At 37.1% G+C, this 14,443-nt stretch overlaps 1 protein-coding gene across 2 annotated transcripts in view; it reads left to right on the forward strand.

The window, feature by feature from the left end:
• Positions 1-11,709, forward strand: part of LOC139949706 (arf-GAP with SH3 domain, ANK repeat and PH domain-containing protein 2-like) — a 51,014-nt gene extending 39,305 nt beyond the window's left edge. The window contains exons 16-22 of one of the 2 annotated variants that reach the window (XM_071948196.1): positions 497-701; positions 2,875-3,018; positions 3,786-3,855; positions 4,194-4,252; positions 4,725-4,987; positions 5,743-5,859; positions 6,327-11,709. In XM_071948196.1, coding sequence (XP_071804297.1) covers positions 497-701; positions 2,875-3,018; positions 3,786-3,855; positions 4,194-4,252; positions 4,725-4,987; positions 5,743-5,859; positions 6,327-6,395 — 927 coding nt within the window. In that variant the 3' untranslated portion in view covers positions 6,396-11,709. The remainder of the gene's footprint in view (positions 1-496; positions 702-2,874; positions 3,019-3,785; positions 3,856-4,193; positions 4,253-4,724; positions 4,988-5,742; positions 5,860-6,326) is intronic. The other variant, XM_071948197.1, reaches the window with a different exon arrangement.
• Positions 11,710-14,443: the final 2,734 nt, after the last annotated feature.

A 14,443-nucleotide genomic window follows, 5' to 3' on the forward strand; every position in this document is an offset into this window, starting at 1 on the left:
CCTTTAAATATTTTTTTTAGTATATATTGACGCAATTTAGCCATTGGCTACAAGTTCAATTTTAATAAACCATCAACTTACTATCTAATGAACTGTATCTGTTGACTGTAATCTGTATTTATGAGGATCAGGGTGGTAGCTAGACCAATTTTAGTGATGGGCAATAAATCAATATTTTTGTCTACCAAGGGTGAGCGGATCAACATAATTATTAATGTTTAATTATGGTGCCACTATTGCTGAAGTGACTGTGTTTACTACCATGGAAACTGGATTTAAACTCTGACTATATTCAGACATGCAACTTTTCAGCTGATCAGCTGATTTCCTCTTTTTCTTTCACAACAGTCTGACAGTGCCCCGAAAACTGAAAAACACTGTAAAGTGTGATCGGCCATTTCCTCTTTTGTGTAATTAGAAAGTTGCTTGTCTGTATATTGGCTCGGGACTGACTTGACATGTATTTATTTTTATGATCTCCACTTTTGTTTGACAGAGTCCTGCAAAGAGACCCTACCGACCCCAGACTCTACTTCAGTCACCCAGTGGAACATTTCCGACTAAAGTATCACGAGAACGATCATCTTCTGAGAGGACGCCGGATAGTAGGAGGTCACGATCCTCCACGGATAGTGCCATCATGGAGAAGCAGGCTCTAGAACGTCCACTAATGCCCCCGCCCCCGGTACCACCCAGGAAAGGTTGGTAACCAGTCATGTAGACACCAGTCATGTAGACCTTCATTCCCGCTTACGGTTTACTTCTTCAACTTATGCTACCCTACTCTGAGAATCAAGATGATTGGATGACTTCACAGGATTCTCCACAAGCGGTTTTGAACGGGTATACCTCGCCCGTCTAAAATTCTCAAATTATCAAATGCACCCTTCAAAAATGTTGAACCAGAACAAAATCATCAAGCGCCCTGGCAAAAATTGCCAGTGCAGAAAAAATAAGTTTACCGCAATTTGACGATCATGCAGGATTGGTTTGCACCCAGACAAAACTGAACCTTGTGGAGAGACCTGCTTCAAATTCTTCACTGGTACCCCTCCTCTTCCTCTTCCTAAAGGATAGTTTAAGAATAGAAATAATAACGCAATGTTTTGGGGGTTTTTCTTTTGCTTGTTTGCTTTGCTGAACGAAGATTGGAAAATTACAAAAGCAAATTTCCTATAAGCTGCTCAGTTATTTTAAGACAAAGATTCCTTTTGACAATTTAAGACCAATACCAACTTTATATAATAAGCATAATCCATATTTAAGAATAATACATTTCTAACCTTTCCATGTTTTGCAATCACAATCGTCACACACTATCAACATACTAATGTTTTGGTATTGAGTCCACATTTTCCAGACATTACTAATTTCCTCAACCATAAGTTACATGGATGAAACTTAACACTAAGACTTGTTCAAACCCATTGTGAATAATATTTAATGGTCAAAAAGTAGGAGGGTTGACTGTGTACTGTGTAATAATAATAATAATAATAATAATAATAATAATAATAATAATAATAATAATAATGATAATCTAAGCATTTATACACATCCACCACATGATATCACACTGCAGGCTGGCATATTGTATTTATCATTCATAAATACCTCAGACAGTTTCGCTATTCCTATTGGTGGAGAGCGCGTCACATGGGTGTTGAAACATGGGCGTGACACGCGAGCTTGCACCTGTTCTTATAAGACAGTTTCTTCATTCCTATTGGTCGAGAGCAACGGCTGAAACAGTTGTGCCACATCACGCGATACGCGCGATGCGCACAGCATTCCCTTATAAGGAGTTTTTTACCCGCGGGCGGCAGAGGGCTTTACCATTTCATAGCTGGAGGGGTGTTGTGTTGAAAGAAATCATTGAACAATTATAATGTTTGCATTTATTTTACTTTTTGACCAAAAAGGTATTTATGAATGGGAATCAAAGTGTGTTGAATCGGTTTTCAACTAGTAGTTTAAACCCGCCGAGGCCTGGTTCTTGATAATTTACCTCGACTTCGTCTCGGTAAAATTATCAAGAACCAGGCCTCGTTGGGATTAAACCACTAGTTGAAAACCTCTTCACCACACATTGATTCCCTTATTCAAAACCACAGTGGATGATGTTGAATGGTCAGACAGTAGGAGGGTTGACTGTGTACTGTATATGCACTCACCACAGAATATCATATTGCAGCCTGGCATAGTTTCTATCATTCAAAACCACAGTGGGTGATATTTAATGTTCACACAGTATGAGAGTTAAAACTAAATTGGAGGTTAACGTAACTTCAAGTTTTCAGTTTTTAAAAAGTGGACATCATAAGCTTCAATGCTTTAACTATTTTCAGCCATGATTTCTATTAATTTAAGAACTTTTAAAAGAATTTAGACATAACTTGTGTAATTTCATTTTGGTATAATTTTCAGCTAACCCCCATAAATTCAGCAGGGAGTTTGTTCTTATTTTCTCTCATTTTGGTTTTGTTCTTTGTTTTCTTCTTTTGCATGTTCACCAATGGTCATTTAACACGGTGCTACTGACGATCAACATCTCCTGCCGATTTATCCATTATGGTCTCTGTCTTCAATATAACCCCTCACCCCAACTCCCACCCCAAATCCTACCACACCCTACCTTTCCCTCAATTTAATTCCCATTTTCCTTCAAATAAATTTCAAAATGATAAAATAAATCATATACTGTCAATTTATAATCACCTGAACATCTTGCCCATATTGGCACCTTTACCGAAATCAAACGCCCTTCCACTCTTCACACCACCCACCTGTCCCCAACTACCCTTAACCCCAACCACTCTCAACCCCAAACACCCTTCACACATACTATTCTCGTTGCCCCCCTCCTCAAATCAGGGAGTGTATCAATTAAGAAGAAAGCACCTCACCCTCCTTACATGACCCATAAGAGGACCGCCTCAGACCCCGCCCCTATTGTCAAAGTCCCTACCCCACCAGCAAGGATAACATCCATTAGGGAGAGCCCCAAAGGATTTCCAGGTAATTGGGTTTTTCTTTCCTTCACATTTTTTAAACCCTTAAATGAGGGCGCTGTCAGTATACTGGAGTGTCGTGGTTGAGTGGTCTAGTTCACCAGACCCAAGCTCTGGTGTTGTCAGCAGCAGAGTGTGGGTTCGCTACTCGGTCATGATGCTTGTGCCCTTGAACAAGGCACTTAAACATAATTGCTGTGTAAAAAGTTTGGAAGGTAGTGCATTCTGCTCTACCAGCTGGGCTCCTAGTGGATGATACTCATGCCTACATGTACATCCCTATGGACTGTGAAGGGGGTAACCCCATTTCAGCCCCAGGAGTGGGTGGCCATTTGCCCCTGGTGACAGTTGATTTAGGTCGACGGCCCAAACAGTTAAGTGTAGCCCTAACCTTGAAGTGGTCATCTTGCCTTAAGATATTAGGCAATATATTACGATTTTTTAAATTTTAACTTGTGTATTTCCATTGATTTAACCACATACACACTGGTCAGCTCATGCCATGGTATCCTAAATTGGACCATACCACACATCCAAGAGGGGTGTCAATCAACAGGGGTCTGTGATTTGGTTGGAAAGGGGCAGGACAAAACTCTGCCAACATCCTGTGTTTACAAAGAGTTATTTAAAAGAACAACTTCTAAAGTCTGTAGTGTTTGAATAATTTTTCAAAGATTACAAAACTTCATAAATGACAATATGTTTCCTTTTTTCCTTCCTGTATTGTTTTCTTTGGGGGTAAACTAATTGTTTTGTTTTTTTAAATTTGTTCAGTTAAATCGGGTAAAGTTTCTCCAACACGTCCACCGTCATCAACAATGGATAACATGAGGCAGCTTTTAACGTAAGTTCAGATAGCAAGGTAACTTAAAGGTATACAAGATTTGTATTACTAGAAAAATAAATGCGTTTTCATGTTTTGTGTGATAAACCATTTTTAGAAATAACAAACTTGCCGTATGGTGCTAGTATGACCTTTTGCACAATATCAGCCTGTCCTATACCCTCGCAGGTACCCATTTATACCCACTGGTACCCATTTATACCCCCTGGTACCCATTTATACCCCCTGGTACCCAATTATACCTCCTACATGTAGGTACTTAGTGTCTGACTCAAATCCTTACTTGGTTTTAACTTTTGTTTCCTCTTTGGCAGTAACCTTCATCTTATTCTTTGCAGTGAAAAACCGAACCTACTGATGAAGAACAGACCTCCGAGTACTGAAGGACCACCTCCAGGTAGGGCTCAAAATCATTGGCCGCTTTTGTTTGCAGTAAAAAATCCATTCAATAAAAGTTTTGTAGAGCTATACTTTGATAATTTTCAGGGAAAAAATTGTGTACTAAAATTTGATATCCAACAGTGTATTGGTTATAAAGATGGTAATCCTGTACCCATGCTTTGTTATCATTATCAGACCCAATTTCATAGCAACAGTAAGCTGAAAATTTGCATATGTATGAGCATTTTTCACAGGTTAGCCAAACAATAAGGGTCCTAAAGTGTTCCCGTTGATTAGAACTCAATTCCAAAATATCTCCTCTTTTTTTTTCTCCAATGTAAACTGGTTTCAAAAGCAAGATACTATGTTTTTTGCATTTTTAAACATCTCATGTAGAATAAACAAAATTGCACTTTCATTATCTCATGTAGAATATATTTGTTGCACTTTCAAATCTCATGTAGAATAAATGTATTTTTGTTGTTCAGTTCCTTACAAGAAGAAGTCATCCACAGCGAGTATTGACAGTAATGGAAGCAGCGGGGGACGTCCTATCAGTTCTACAAGCTTCTACTCAGCACAGAGTAGCCAGGTAGACAGCCAACCCAACAGCAGGCCAAACAGCCAGCCAAACAGCCGGCCTAGTAGTGGCCGGAGCTCAACGTCTGGCTATGAGGACGAGAAAGGAGCCGTAGAGGCACCGTCGCCTAAACCCACACCGGCTCCGAGAGGCCAAAAAGCACCTGTATCGGTATATTCATACATTCATTGAAACTTACATTTATTATCATACTTCATGAAAACAGTACAGAGAATAATTTTAAGGAGTAATCAATAAACAATGCTAATTAATGAGGCAGAGAAAAAAATAGAAAAAAGGTACGTGTATGGAGATCATTACGATTCTTCTAGACACTGGACACTATTGGTAAATTGTCAAAGACCAGTCTTCTTACTTGGTGTATCTCAACATATGCATGAAATAACAAACCTGTGAACATTTGAGCTCAATCGGTCATCGAAGTTGCGAGATAATAATGAAAGAAAAAAACACCCTTATATGCTTGATTTCGAGACATCAAATTCTAAATCTGAGGTCTGGAAATTGAATTCGTGGAAAATTACTCCTTTCTCAAAAACTACTCCACATTAGATGGAGTCGTTTCTCATAATGTTTTATACTATCAACCTCTCCCCATTACTCGTTACCAAGTAAAGTTTTGTGGTAATCATTATTTTGCACCCCCAAACAAAGATATTGACAAAATAGGGACACCGCCAATATAGGGCTAGATAGCTCAGTTGGTAGAGCGCCGGCACGTTAATCCGGAGGTCGTTGGTTCAAATCCCACTCTAGTTAATACTTTGTTCAACCCCCAAAATCATTTCAAAATTTACCCAGTCAGTTTCCCTTGTGGTTTATATTCATTCTTTTAAAATACTAAAATATCAGGAAATTTTCAACAAGTCACAAGCCCGGTTTTTGTTTGATTGTCTTGCCTACAGAGAGGGATGAAGCGAGTGCGAGCTTTGTTTGATTGTCACGCTGATTATGAAGACGAGTTGGATTTTGAAGAAGGGGAGGTGATTATTGTAACAGGTGAAGCTGACAACGAGTGGTGGGTAAGTCAGAACACTCTTCGATACTAAAGTCAAACTTTTGCCCTTTTTAAACCTGAGCTCAGACCTGGCGTCGGTTTCACAAAGAGTTAGGACTAGTCCTAAGATATCAAAAACGTACAGCTAGTCCTAAGTTAGGACTGGTACTCGTCCTAACTCGAGATAAGACTAGTCCTAACTCTTTGTGAAATCCTCCCCGGTCTCTTTTAATAAGTTTTTCACCCTCTGTTTATTTTACATATACTTCCTAGATGTCGGCTTAATTTTACAGGGTTTTCTAAGCTAGGTTTCCTGTTCGGACTGAAAGTCGAGATTTGAACAGAATTACAAGACAGCCATACTTGTCCAGTCATGAGAGTATTGTCCCAATGCCAAAATCACTTGCCTCTCATGCCTGGGTCCCTAGGACTTTGGTCCAGCGTAAATTTCAAGTCCCATTGTGATTAATGTGAATGTTTTTGATTTTCCAGATCGGTGAGGTGGAAGGAATGCCCAACAGACGAGGTGTCTTCCCTGTCAACTTCGTTGAGGTCATGTGATGAAGGTCGTTGAGGTCATGTGATCTATGTTGTTGAGGTCATGTGATCAAGGTGCCAAGAATTATCACATTGGCCCTTTTCGAAACCACTGCTTCAGCTCCAGATTCGGAGCAGTTGTTTTGACAATTGCACATGCTTTGCGTACATGCTCAGGGCTTCTGTCGAGAGAACGGAGCCTAATTCCGAATCAAAAGCCCGAAGTTGTATATCCGAAAAGGGCCATTAAGAATATTTATCAAGAATAATCAATTATTCGTAATCATTGACTGAAAATCCATCATTGAAAATCAACAACTGAATATTTATCAAGAATGAGTAATCAATTATTCAGTATCATTGACTGATAATCCATCATCGAAAATCAACAACTGCAGTGTTCTCCCCCTTAGCACTGGTCTGCTGGCCAATTACCAGTTAAAACACCTGAGGACCGGTCACAATTCATTCCAAAGTGGCTCCGCTGGTTAGTTCAGGGTTAAAAAGCATCCTCGTATCAGCCTCGCTACCATGGGCAGCGCGCCGTATCGATACCTCTCGACACTAACCCCTGGGAGGGATGTACTGGGAAACAACGCTGATTGGCTCAGGAAATTGGTTATGCATTAGATGTCAAGTGCGTGCGCGGGTAGTTTTGTACGTTGATCACGCCCGCATTTTTTACGACACAAACCCGTTTTTTAAAAACAATAACAAAAACATTCTTTAAGACGACAGACATGCGTGCGCGTGTAGAAAATATTGAATAATGAATATGTACGCTCATTTATGGCTCATTTAAATGTGCTAGCATATAGCACGTTTAATTTTGCCAATTCCAGGGGTTATGATCGAGCAAGGCATGCTTGGAAGAAATGGCGCGGTGAGATTAATCACCCTTGGGAAGGAGGTTGCCCCCGCATTTATATTAAATGTGTAATAGGGACAAAGTTGCAAAACCAGTAAAGTCTAAAGCTAACTGGTCCTGCTGACTGATCACTGAAAAAGGAAAGGGCAAACCTTGTGGGGAACGGGTACCCACTATATTTAATGAATAACCAATATTCAATAGTCGATAATTGATATTCATTAATCGATAATTGATATACAATAGACCAAATCTTCCATAAGGATCAAGTGCTGCTGTGAATCATGTATAAATGTACATGTAGTATGGTTTTTGTACTTTCTTTTATATGGTATCAATGCAAGGGAGTGCTACATGTACATGTACATGTATGTCACTTGCTTTAAGAATCAAAACGACAGACTTTTTTAGGAAAAGTTTATGTGAACGTGACCAAACAGGTGAATTACAAAGTTTAGTTACTTTTGTACTTATTTTCACAACATTGTCATGGTAATAGACCCTTCCCATGAAATATGTAAATTGCACATAGCACGTGCGCACTAACGTTTTGGTTGGCAAATTGAGGGAACATCGCGCTGTTTTGTACACGCTTAGTGCACAACTCTATGGCGTTTGCCAACCAACAGGGTCTGTACGCATGCGTGAATGTAATTAGCATATTTCATGGGAAGGGTCCATTCTGAGATGCTGGTGCTATAACAGTAGGGGTGGATTTCACAAAGAGTTAGGACTAGTCTTATCTCGAGTTAGAACCAGTTACTCGTCCTAACTTGGGACTAACCATGCAATTTGTATATCTCCTAGGACTAGTCCTAAGTTAGGACTAGTCCTAACTCTTTGTGAAATTGACCCCCGAAGAGAGTATTTATAAGAGAAAGTATATCCATCAAATTATTGTAGTTTTGAAAGTGTCTATGTGAAAAATCTGACCCCCATCTTCCAAAACCAAATGTACTTTGCCTTTACTTTGATTTTTTTTTCTTTTTTTACAAATCTTTGTTAAACATCCTTTGAACAGACAAGCCTATTCTACATGTAGTCCAGCCCTTGTACTCTATGAAATTTTCTTACCAAATACCAAACCTGGGCCTAATGTGATAGATCTGCTTAAAGGCAGTGGACACTATTGGTAATTGTCAAAGACTAGCCTTTACAGTTGGTGTATCTCAACATATGCATAAAATAACAAACCTGTGAAAATTTGAGCTCAATCGGTCGTCGAACTTGCGAGATAATAATGAAAGAAAAAAACACCCCTGTCACACGAAGTTGTGTGCTTTTAGATGGTTGAATTCGAGACCTCAAGTTCTAAATCTGAGGTCTCGAAATCAAATTCGTGGAAAATTACTTCTTTCTCGAAAACTATGGCACTTCAGAGGGAGCCGTTTCTCACAATGTTTTAGACCATCAACCTCTCCCCATTACTCGTCACCAAGAAAGGTTCTATGCTAATAATTATTTTGAGTAATTACCAATAGTGTCCACTGCCTTTAAGCAAAAAAAGTAGCTAAGCACAAAAACAAATTATGATTACCAGAATATGGTGACCAACCAAAATACTTTATGTCACATATAATATGTACAATCCGTGACTGAAAAAAAGTAACATGTGCATTACAAAATTATTTTTAAATAATGAGTTTATATTTTTGTTGAGATTTAAAAACCCAATTTGTGCAAACAGGGCAGCAGAAATGCTGCTGTATACAACCAACGTGTAAATTGATTTAAAGTTATAGAGCATAAAATAAAGTATTTATGATTTGGATGATGAGCACTAAGGTGTTTACCTGTAAATATGAAATATAAATATTGTTTGTTAGTGTGGAGTGAAGAATTATTTAAAATTTGATTCCGAATTTGCTTTCCAATTGACACAATTTTTACAGAGATAGATTTCTATGAACTTCCTTTCTTTGTTAAAAATTTTTTATTGGTGAGGAAAAGGAAGACTTTCTAAAATGAGTACTGTCTTTATGTAATTTAAGAACAGTCAACTAAATTTATTTTATACTTTAAACATGTATGTACTTCTTTGTGTCTGCCATAACTATTATTTATTTAAAACAATGGTGCATTACTTGTATTTTGTTCACTGTATCTTAGTTCAAGATGTGATGTCACTTACAGGCACTGGACACTATTGGTAATTACTCAAAGTAGTTGTTAGCATAAAAATTTAAGGGTAAGTGAGAAACAGCTCCCTCTGAATTAACATAGTATTTGAGAAAGAGATAATTTCTCTTTCAAAATAATAAAATACTTCAGGCTTGCAGCCTTTTTAGGCATCTAAGGGTGATTCTTCTTTAGTTATTCTCTTCCAACTTCAATTACCAATGGAGTCCAAATATCACAGATTTGTTATTTTATGGTTATGTTGGGAAACACCAGTAGGAATACTGGTCTTTGACAATATCAAAGGTGTCCAGTGCCTTTTAAGTTATTAAACCTTCGTACATTGATTATTTTCAAGAATGTAGCCATTGTTTTATCCAAGGAACAAGTCTTCATTCATTTTGACAATCCTTTTGATAAGCACTTCTTCCATTGTGCTCTAATATTGGGACCGAGGTTTATAAAGCTGGCAACGCAGAAACTTTTTCCTCCAGAAGTTTTAGAACTGTGTAATTACTGAGTAATAACTTATGACTGGGTAGGAACTTAGTAATAACTGAGAAATAGTTGAGTAATAACTTTCTAAGAACTGAGTAATAACTTAGTAATAACTGAGTACTAAATAACTTGAGTTGAAACCAACGGTTCTTTTCGGAACCACCCCAACTCATTAGAGATAGTCATTACATGGTGTAACCACAAACCTTTCCATAACTTAACTGGGTTATAACTGAGTTACAGCTGAGTATTTTTACAACCATGAGTTTAGGACGAGTAAATGTGTATTATAAAAGATGAAATGGTGATAGATAAAATGGATAGTTGTTTTCTACAAGGATTTCTCTACTGAAACCAATATAATATAAAAATAGATTTGATACAAGGGTTTCATACGTTCTTTGTAGATGTTGCAGATTTTTCTTTAACATTAAGAGGCTGAATATTGTTTACAAGGTTTTATTTTACCATCTTGGGAAAGTCACCCTCCCCAAATTAATTGTAAACAGGGTTGAGATTGTTTAGACTTTTATCTGAATTTTGACTTGTTTAATTCTACCTGGTAATTAAAATGATGTATTTTTCTCCAAATTTTAATAAGTCATGCTCTTTGATCTACTTCTCTAGCACTGAGGAAACTGTTCCCCAAAGCCGTAGGGTTTACCAAAAGGTGGTATTGCCATCATTTTAATGTAACTCCTAAGATCTTGCCCCAATTTCATAGAGCTGCTTAAGCACAAAAAGTAGCTAAGCAAAATAAAATGTTGCTTATTAGAAGTAGGTTACCAGCCAAACTTGCATGTTACATGTACAATTTGTGACTGGTGTCCTGCTTATTTCTGCTCAGCAAACAATCGTTAAGCGATGTTTCTGCTTTTAAGCAGAAACATTGCTTTAAACCAACCCTATGAATTTGGGCCCTGGATCCCACTTGCAGACTTGATTTTGTCAGCAATTATCTTATCCCTGATATTAGTTATCAAACAAACACTTGTGGAATAATATGGAGAAGAAAAAACTGTGCTTCTACAGTACATCCTGGGATTCTTACGCACTATACTTTTTCCAACTCCCCACAAGTGCATGTGTGATAATTAATTTTATCTTCAAGCAATCTTAAAGGCACTGGACACTTTTGGTAATTACTCAAAATAGCACAAAAACGCACTTGGTACTGAACAATGGAGAGCTGTTTGATAGTATAAAACTTTGTGAGAAATGGCTTCCTCTGAAGGAACAAAGTTTTTTAGAAAGAGGGTGTTTCCCACTCAAATAGTAAAAGACTTCAGACCTGAAGATGCATCTGAAAACACACACTGTACTCATTTTGTGCAATAAGGGTGTTTTTCTATTCTATTCACTATTCTCTTGCAACTTTGATGACCAATTGAGTCCAAGTGTTCACAGAATAATTTTATACATAATTATGTTGGGTTACACCAAATAAGAATAATGGTCTTTGAAAATTACCAAACGTGTCTATGTCTTAGCATATACACAGAATTAGAGGAACACTTTGGATGTGATATGAACCGTGCAATATGGGTGAATATCACATTCTCGTTGTCATAGATAGACCAATTAGAATCATCGATTTAAGTTTGCGTGAAGGTTAAATGTACATACTAAACTATGTACAATGTATACATAATATATGAAGTGATTACTTTGTATAAAATATAGATTACTGTTTGTAAAAACAATTGTGTAAACTGAATTTTCTTTTGTAAAGTTTGTGGATATAAATAAAGGCAGTTGATTGAAGTGAAGGAATACTTGTTGACCAAACAAAACTACTTGATGTGAGTTTTGCTTTCTTCAACGACACTTGTTTATTTTTGCTATTTAATTTATTCATTTAATTATTTTAATACTGATTTTTATTATATATTGTGGAAATGAAACCAAGGATCCCTTTTAAGTGAACTTAATCATTGTAGCTCAAATTCTTGAGGAAACCTGTAAACAAAAACACTAAGTCATAATTTATGAGATACTCTGACTTTCTATTAATTTTTTCTCTTTTAATGTCACTCTTAAATGCTTTCGCAAAAAGGAATAAATTCCATCTCCTCCTCTCCTCCATTTTGACACTTTCCTTCTGACTGACTAAGTCAAAGATATAAAAATAATTAAATGGCAACCATGCCTAGACACTTTAGCAAATTTTTTTGTGGTGAAGCAAGTAAAATTAATGCTTAATTTTGTGGTTTTTCAGGCAGGTGCATAATGGAGACACAGTTCATTTTTCTCAAGTTGATGGCTGGTCAATTGGTGACTGCTCTTTATTCCTACACCCCTACATGTTCCCCCAACCCCCATCGTTATTTACATTCCAATCCTCTGCTTGTTATCAAGTAAGGTTTTATGCTAAAAATTGTTTTGAGTAATTACCTTTAAAGGCAGTGGACACTATTGGTAATTACTCAAAATAATTGTTAGCATAAACACTTACTTTGTAACGAGTAATGGAGAGCTGTTGATAGTACAAAACATTGCGAGAAACGGCTCCCTCTTAAGTAACTTCATTTTTCAAGAAAGAAGTAATTTTCCACGAATTTCATTTTAAGACCTCAGAATTGGATTTTGATGGCTCAAAATCAAGCATCTGAACGCACACAACTTTGTGTGACAAGGGTGTTTTTTTTCTTCTCATTATTATCTCGCAACTTCGACGACCAGTTGAGCTCAAATCTTTTACAGGTTTGATATTTTATGCATACATGTATGTTGAGATACCTCAAGTGAGAAGACTGGTCTTTGACTATTACCAATAGTGTACAGGTGTCTTTAATGTACTTCACATTCTATAATTACTCATACAAAATCTGACTTCTATTCCTTCAATACATTCTTTAGATGATTAAAGACTGGAAGAGGACCTCCCTGAAGTTGTACATCACTTCAAGAAGCCTTGATGACATCAAGACAAGCCTCGAGGCAAACAAAGCGTGATGAGTCTTCTTCATCATTATAGGATAAAATGGTCTCCATTAAAAGACTGTTTTTAGAAACATGAAACTATATACTATGGACAAAGTCTTGCAGTGTTTTTATTTTAATCATAAAGTAATTAATTCAAGTCTTTTTCCTTGAGGGTGACATTAAGAAAGCGACGTGCAGACCTTTGTCTTGAACCGTGCACGCGTATTAGTTATTGTTGATGGTCATAATATCAAGATTTTTAATATTATGACCAGGGATATTGGAATTGAAGGCCTTCGGGTTACAGTTTTTTGGTAAACTTTTTTAATTCCAGGCATACGTCCCTGGTTTTTGTTTTGTTTTGATTATGTTTGTATTTTGTATGCGTTTTTATGCCGAATAAATAATAAATAATAATATTAAAACCACAAGGAAATCTGAGTGGGTAAATTTGAATTAATTTTGGTTTGAACAAAAGAAATTGACTTAGAGAGCAAGATTTGAACCTTCAACCTCAGAATAAATGTTTGGTGCTCCATCAACTGAGGTAGCTAGCCCTATGCTGGTGGTCTCCCTATTTTTGTCAAAATATTTGTTGGGGGTGACAGCCAGGGATCACGTGGGTGTGATTCCAACAAATATTTGTTAACAAATACCATGAATCAACAGTTCAAAGGGTACTACAGAGCTGCCAACATTTGAATCTTGTTATCAGGGAGATTATGTAAAAAATATCAGGAAGAGTATCTAGAATGACATCCAACATAACAAGAAAAAGTTTCCATGATCAATATTTTCAAATTTAATCACCATTGCCTAACTTCACAGCTGCTTAATATGTCTGCTGAGTAGAAATGAGAAGGATACTAGTCACAAATTGTACATGCGATATGGTAGTTTGGCTGGTACCCTTTTTCTGGTAAGCATGATTTTGCTGTGCTGTTAAGCAGCTCTACAGCTGTCAATGGGCCCAGAAAATGAAATGATTGCTTTATTTCAGAAAAAAATTCTGCAGAGTTGGTGCGATTTGCAGACCCAGTAACTGGGGAGCTTTACTCCTTAAATTTATTTGTTTAAATCTGCGGTCGTAGAGCAACCAAAGATGTCAAAATTCTTCTATTAAGGAGTACATCGCCACAGTAACTGGGTCTAGGAGAGTTGGCAGCTCTGGTTTTAGAGAAAACTGGAGTTGTAAGGGTACCTGTTAACAACCAAGTAAAGATCCTGTAACGACTTGAATTTTTAGTCAAATAAGGTTTTATTTCTTCAATACAGGACAAACTGCAACAAACCCTCCAATAATAAAGAAACTTTTGTTATGGTTCAACGTTTACATTTTGTGGACGATAAATACTTCAGTGTGAACTCACTTTTTCAAAAAGAAAATAAATTTTTAATATTTTTAATGTTGAGACTTAAGTGAGACTGTTTTATTGGGTGATAGCATTTGAAATCCATTTAACCCTTCAGTGACCATAGTGGCCCCAAGTGGCCTGTACCAGTCTGTCCATAGCGGCCTCAAACAGTCTCAAGGTTTGACCTAAATTCATTCACACAAAGAGGTCAAAGCGAAGGTCATGTCCAGACATGAACTTTTCCAATGTTTGCTATGTTAACATTGTACCTCAATTCTGCTTCTTCTTTTTTTACTTTTGACATTTTT

This window comes from Asterias amurensis, chromosome 17 (genome assembly GCF_032118995.1).
Source record: "Asterias amurensis chromosome 17, ASM3211899v1".
Lineage (NCBI taxonomy): Eukaryota > Metazoa > Echinodermata > Asteroidea > Forcipulatida > Asteriidae > Asterias > Asterias amurensis.